Raw genomic sequence first — 6,808 nt, forward strand, 5'->3', positions numbered from 1 at the left:
CTGTAGGCCCAGCTACTCAGGAGGCTGAAGCAGTAGGATCGCTTGAGCCCAGGAGTTTGAGGTTGCTGTGAGCTAGGCTGACGCCACGGCACTCTAGCCAGGGCAACAGAGTGAGACTCTGTCTCAAAAAAAAAAACTTAGTGCAAAGCTACAGTAATCAAAATAGCGTGATACTGGCTATAGTGCAATGCAGTATAATTAAGAGTCTAGAAATAAACCCATGTATTTATGGATATGTAAAATGGTGCAACCACTGTGGAAAACAGTTCAGCAGTTCCTCAAAAAGTTAAACACAGAATTACCACATGACCCAGCATTTCCACTCCTAGGTTTATACTGAAGAGAATTGCAAAACATGTCCACACAAAAATTTTGTACCCAGATGTTCATAGCAGCATTATTAAGAACAGCCAAAAAATAGAACGCCCCAAATGTCCATCAACTGATAATGGATAAATAAAATGTGGTATATCCATACAATAGAATATTACTCAGCCATAATCATAATCACATGGTACAACATGGATGAGTCTTGAAAACACTAAGCTAAGTGAAAGAAGGCAGTCAAAAGGCCACATATTATATAATTCCATGTATGTGAAATGTCCAGAACAGGCAAATCCATAGACTGGGGAGAGAAAGTAATGGAGACTTTCTGGTAATGGGTTTTTTGGGGGAAGAGGGTGATGAAAATGTTCTAAAATTAGGCAAGAAAAAAATTAGTGGTATTGGTTGAACAACTCTGTGAGTCTACTAAGAACCACTGAATTGTACACTGTAAAAGGGCGAATTTTATGGTATGTAAATGGTATCTCAATAAAACTGTCAAAAATAAAATAAAAGACCCAAGGTGGAAAAGAGCTAGACATGTTTGAGGGACAGAAATGAGGCTGCTGTGGCTGGAGCATAGCCAGCAAGGTGGAGAGTAGCAAAAGATGAGGTCAGAGGCAAGATTGAATAGGATTGACGTGTAGTGAGAAGTCATTGGAGGGCTTGAGCGGGAAGTGATGGGATTAGGTGTATATGTTCTTAAAAAGTCACTCTGGCTGCTGGTAGAGAATGGACCGGCAGTCATGCAAGAAGCTGGAACTATAGCCCAGGTGACAGATGATGGCAATTTGGGCAATGATAATAGTGAATGGAAAGAAGTGGACATCCACATGGGGCGTGGTAGCACAAGCCTGTAGTCCCAGCTTCTTAGGAGGCTGAGGTGGGGGGATCACTTGAGTTCAGGAGGTCAAGGCTAGCCTGGGCAACATAGCAAGATCCTGTCTCTAAAAAACAAAAAGAAATGGAACCGAGGCTGTGCTTTGGAATTGGAGTCAATGGGATTTGCTGATGGAATATGGGTAACTTAAGGAAAGAGAAATTAGGATCATTCATAGATTTTTGGCTTGAGCAACTGGGTGAATAGTGGTACCATTTAATTGAGATGAGGATATCTAGGGAGGAACAGATTTGGGGAGAGAAATAAATAGTTCTGTTTTGGCCATGTTAAGTTTGAGATACTTAGAAGACATCCATACGGAGATACCAAGTAGACAAATTCCTGAGATGCAATTTAGGCCAGTAGCTTGAAATCTCTTAGCATCTCTGACTTGCTGCATAATGATCCTTATCTTCTGCAATGGAGAAAAGCTTTGTGCTATAAAAGACCAAGTACTTATCTTGGAGCCAGAAGGTGAGGTTTGATTCCTAGAGCTGCCCTTTATTAAACAAAAGCAAGGCCCTTACCTTCTCTGAGCTTCTGCTTTTTTAACTCTAAGATGGGCTTAATAACCATGTACACAACTGTCAAGATCAAAGGAAATAAACTATATGAATCTAAATCTATGAAAACATATTATTTTGACAGTAATGATGGTTGACACTGAAATGATTATATTCTTACCATCCCTTTCTTTTCTGTAATGTTCTGATAGGTGAGCTTTCCTCAAGACCAAGAATTGTGTATTTTGAGCGTGTACCCAGCATGTTTATTATTCTCAATAAATATGAATCTTTTTTAGTCAGTATCATGTTTCAAAAATATTTTCAGTTCTTTGAAAGAAAAAAATTACGCACGTGAAAATTGTTTCATAACTTGTGACAGCAGGTGAAAGAAAAATGAGCCTGCAAGATATAAAAGAGGATATTGTCCCAAAATACAACATATATAAGGTTATGAGTACCTATGAACTTTTTCTTCAAATTTATTTAATTCTTTGATTTAATGTTCAAATTATTACAATAACCTAACTCTTCTGAAAGTTAAATGTCCTCTTTAAATGATGTCATAAAAAGAGCACTGAGCTGAGAATCAGAAAACAGAATCTGACCCTGGCTCTGCCACTAACTAGCTGTGTCCAGACTTGGGAAAATAGCCGCATTTTTCTCAGCCTCACTTTCTCTATCTATGAAATGGAAGAATGAGCTATAGTGTGAAAATAAATGTATTTAATTCATAAATTTGAGAGAACTTATTTCCTGGTGTATGTTAACTTTTATTAACCTATTTAAATCAAGTTCTATGTTAATTTTTATTAACCTATTTAAATCAAGTTCTAGGATCTTAAGTATATTGGAAATGTGTTATGTGATAAAAGTGGCATTTCACACTGGGAGGAGGGGTGAGATGGGTTACCCAGTAAATAGCACTGGGATGACTGGCTAACCATGGGGGAGGGGAGACCCTCAAGTCCTACCTTTCAAAATCAAAATAACTGCTGTACAACAATGCACATATAGTTAGTAATACTGTACACTTTGAAATTTGATAATAGGGTAGATTGCGTTATGTATTTTTTACCATAATTTTAAAAAGTAAGATCTAGATGGATCAAGGATTTAAATGTAAAAAACGAAACCACAAGGACTGGAAAAAAGCACATTTGAATAATTTTACAATATTTAATAATCTTTAAGTATGGAATAGGCCTTTTTAAGTATGACACAAACCACTGAAGTCATGAGAAAAAAGACTGATAAATATTAACTCTATAAAAATTAAATACTTAACTGATGAAAAAAAATGACTGTCCCCAAGATTAAAAGTCAACAAAGTGGGGAGAATATTTATAACACAAGAGTTAAAAGGCTGATTTCCTAAATATAGAAAATATTTTTGCAAATTAATAAGATGAACATTCCAGTTTTTAAAAATGTGGGCAAAAGGGCAGAAATAGGCAGTCGACAGAGAAATAAATAAAAAGTACAAGTAAATACATGGAAAGCTCCTCAGCCTCGCTAATAATAAACAGCTATAGGCCGGGCACGGTGGCTCACGCCTGTAATCCTAGCTCTCTGGGAGGCTGAGGCGTGAGGATCACTTGAGCTCAGGAGTTCAAGACCAGCCTGAGCAAGAGTGAGACCCCTGTCTCTACTGAAAATAGGAAAAATTAGCCAGGCATGCATGCCTGTAATCCCAACTACTCTGGAGGCTGAGGCAGAAGGATTGCTTGAGCCCAGGAGTTGGAGGTTGCTGTGAGCTAGTCTGACACCACGGCACTCTAGCTTGGGCAACAGAGCAAGACTCTGTCTCAAAAACAAAAACAAAACAAAACAAAACAAAAACAGTAATAAATTATCTTTTTTTTTCACTAATCAAGGCAACTTATTAATAAAATGATGCTCTTTATCCCAAGCATTCCACTTAAAAAAAAACCCAAAACTATTTTCCAAAAATATATAAGTGCTCAAAGACATATCTACAAAGCTGTTTATTACCATATTTTATAATGATATAATAGCAAGAAATTGAAAATAACTGGAATATCCATCATAAAGGTATTAGTTGCATAAATTATGATTTTTTGATACTGTGCAGCAGATACAGAGTGAAGTAGGTGTGTACTGATGAAAAGTTGTCCCTGGCTTATGGTCAAGTAACAAAAGTTCTTTGTAAAACAATATATTCTAAATTTTTATAATAATATTTGTAGAAAAAAATACAGGGAAATACACATCAAACTATTGACAGTGGTTACCTCTGGGGATGGGAATGCAAAATACTATCACTTTCTAAAATTTTTTTAACACAAGTGCTGTAATGTTTAAGATCTTATAAATCCTGGAAAGACTGATGATAAAAGGTCATGTTTATGTTATGTTCCATAAAAGTTAGTGACTGAGTTCCCAATTCCTCTAATTAGGGGAAAAGTCAGACTAGATTAACACGAAGTAGTAGTTGAAAAGGGTTTGGGGGTTGGGTGTATTCCTTTATCATACCTTCTTTAATGTTATTTGCAGATTCCATTGCAGACGCTCTGGATGGAGAATACCATTAAACTTCTGGATTTGGTAGAAGTTAACAGCCCAGTCCTTACTGGTACTAACTTTTAAATAGCTGACTTCGAAAATGTTTTCGCTATAGTCTATTTGAAAATGTGTCTGTTTTACCATAGGTCATATTTACTAAAAAGAAGGATTCTTTGAGCCTGTTTCAATTCAATAATGATAATACTTTACTTTCACTTATTGTCTTACTCTTTGCAGTGTCCGTTCACCTATATTTTCTCATTTAATCATTACAAGAACCTGGGAAGTAGGCAGAGCAGTGTTCCTATCCCATTTTAAGCTCTGTGATTTCCAATGACTTGGTTAACTTTATTCTAGTGAATATCATAATGGAAATATCTGGGCAGCTTAGTGAGAATCTAGGCCAGCTTACAGCATTCATGTCACAGGTCCACTCTAAGGCTCATCAGTGCCCTCCCAATATGGTAGACAGAAGGAATGTGAGCCCAAGAGGGAGCTGACCTAGTCTAGAGGTAGCTGGAGTTTCCTAGGAACCTAGAAATTAGGACTTGTTTGGGCAGGGATGAAAGGGCCCACTTAAATCCTGAGCATCCTGTGTATCTCTCCACTGGTTAGTAGTTATTTCCCCAGAAGAATAACACAAAACTTCTAGATTCAGCATTTTAGGTGATCACTGGGAGACTAGGTAAAGGAACTGTAGCTTCTTGTGTGTGTGGAAAGTTTTCCTTTGGGTTGGCGATGTACACAGAGCACTATGGCTTCATCATCAGTTTTGGATCACAAAGTCAGAGCACCAGCAAGATGCGTCCTCTCCAATATTAGTAGTGCCTCCCGATGTTAGTACTGCTTTTTTGGTTTTTGAGAAGTACCATGAAGTTGCATAATTTATTTCTCTCTCACATCTTTTTTTTTTCCTCCATTCTTCAGATCCAATGTTAACAAGACAGGCTGTTATTCCAGGATCAGTAATATACCACAAGCAGTCACAGATCCTGCTGGTTTATTGCAAGGTACATTTTGCTTTAGTTTCAAATTATCATACTTGTTTTACTGAGTTTATAGTTTGTATAATTTATTGTTTTTAGTTCACTTAACTTCCTGTCCATCAGATGGGGCCAATAGGCAGTTTAATTTTCTGAAGAAATAGTATAACCTTTAGCATAATTTTTTTAAAGTGATGAAGTTTTTCCAAGGCATTATTATTAATCAGTGAAAGAAAATTCAGTAACTTGAGTGCTTTCTTAAAAGAAAACTTATGTATTTTCAGTAATCTAATGTAATTAGCAAGCTCCTATGCTTGGTATAACATAAACATAGTCATATTGAAGTATTTGGCTGAACTACTGCAGGGCACGTATCCTACTTTCTTTTACTGCTCAACAGTAATTAAGAGATTTCTGAACTATTTAAAATGACTTTGCAATTAGTATTGTTTTATAAGACCATGGTGTGTTCCGAGAAGTGTTTCACATTCCTTCCATTTTCTGGGTATTTTCTATCATGTGGTGTTTAGCTGAGATGCTTCATGCTCAAGAAGCATTGTTTAAAATGTGTGATAGATTGATCTGACCTACACAGACTATAGATACAGAATTTTCCTCCATCGACCTTTCTTCATCTCTCGCCAATTTATTCTGGAACAGTGTTGGGTTCATATGTCTTGCCGTCCTTGTCTGGGTCTGTACATATGGATTGCACATCTGCAGCTTGCTCTCATAGAAAGAAGCTGGGGTTGTCGGAACATGTGAATTTGAGTCTTATCAGTTGTGTTAGCTCAGACAAATCACCCACCCTCTCTGGGCATCAGTTTCCTCTTCTAAAATGAGGATGATAGCTGGATGGGGTGTCTCCCACCTGTGGTCCCCTCAGGAGGCTGAGGCAGGAGGAGCCCAGGAGTTCAAGTCCCACCTGGGCAACATTACAAGACCTCGTCTCAAAACTGAACTAAACTGGGCATGATATTGGATCCGCCTATCTTTTAGATTTGTTACGTTTTGATGACCAGTCACAGTAAGATATATGGACATACTCTGAAAACTATAAAGCACCATGCACATATAACATACCTTTTTACTCTGCTCCCTTTTTGTTTAAATAGGATTATGCAGGTCTGTGCATTTGTTACCTCTCCTTGGTAATAAACTTTTGGAGTCAAGGAATTGTATATGTTACCTAGTACAGTGCTGTTTACAGCTAGGCATTTAGTGAAGATTTATCGGTTTGTTTGTTTGTTTCCATGTAAAAATTTTATAAACTAAAATTTACTTAGTTTTTCAGTTTTGCCATCACTTCCTATTCACTGTTTGTCTTTTGCCCTTAAGGATGGCTGGATTGGTGTTCGATCAGTGATGCTTAAGAAAACACTAACAGCTACTGATTTCTACAATGGATATTTGCACCCCTGGTACCAAAAAAATTCCCAAGCTCAACCAAGCCAATGCAGATTTCAGACTCTCATCAAAAAAGAAGCAGAAAAAAAAAATTGTTGCTATGCAACAGTGCATTAAGTAGTTAGGAAGAAGATGGACCTATTACATATTTGTAATTTATTAAAAGCCTTATTTACAAGGAA

At 37.1% G+C, this 6,808-nt stretch overlaps 1 protein-coding gene across 1 annotated transcript in view; it reads left to right on the top strand.

Annotated features, from left to right (window-relative positions):
- Positions 1-6,808, top strand: part of MTFMT (mitochondrial methionyl-tRNA formyltransferase) — a 19,157-nt gene extending 12,349 nt beyond the window's left edge. The window contains 5 exon segments of the mRNA XM_012644827.1: positions 4,131-4,137; positions 4,228-4,306; positions 5,164-5,246; positions 6,558-6,691; positions 6,693-6,808. Coding sequence (XP_012500281.1) covers positions 4,131-4,137; positions 4,228-4,306; positions 5,164-5,246; positions 6,558-6,691; positions 6,693-6,747 — 358 coding nt within the window. The 3' untranslated portion in view covers positions 6,748-6,808.

The sequence above is a fragment of the Propithecus coquereli genome, unplaced genomic scaffold (genome assembly GCF_000956105.1).
Source record: "Propithecus coquereli isolate 6110/MARCELLA unplaced genomic scaffold, Pcoq_1.0 Scaffold221, whole genome shotgun sequence".
NCBI classification, from domain to species: domain Eukaryota; kingdom Metazoa; phylum Chordata; class Mammalia; order Primates; family Indriidae; genus Propithecus; species Propithecus coquereli.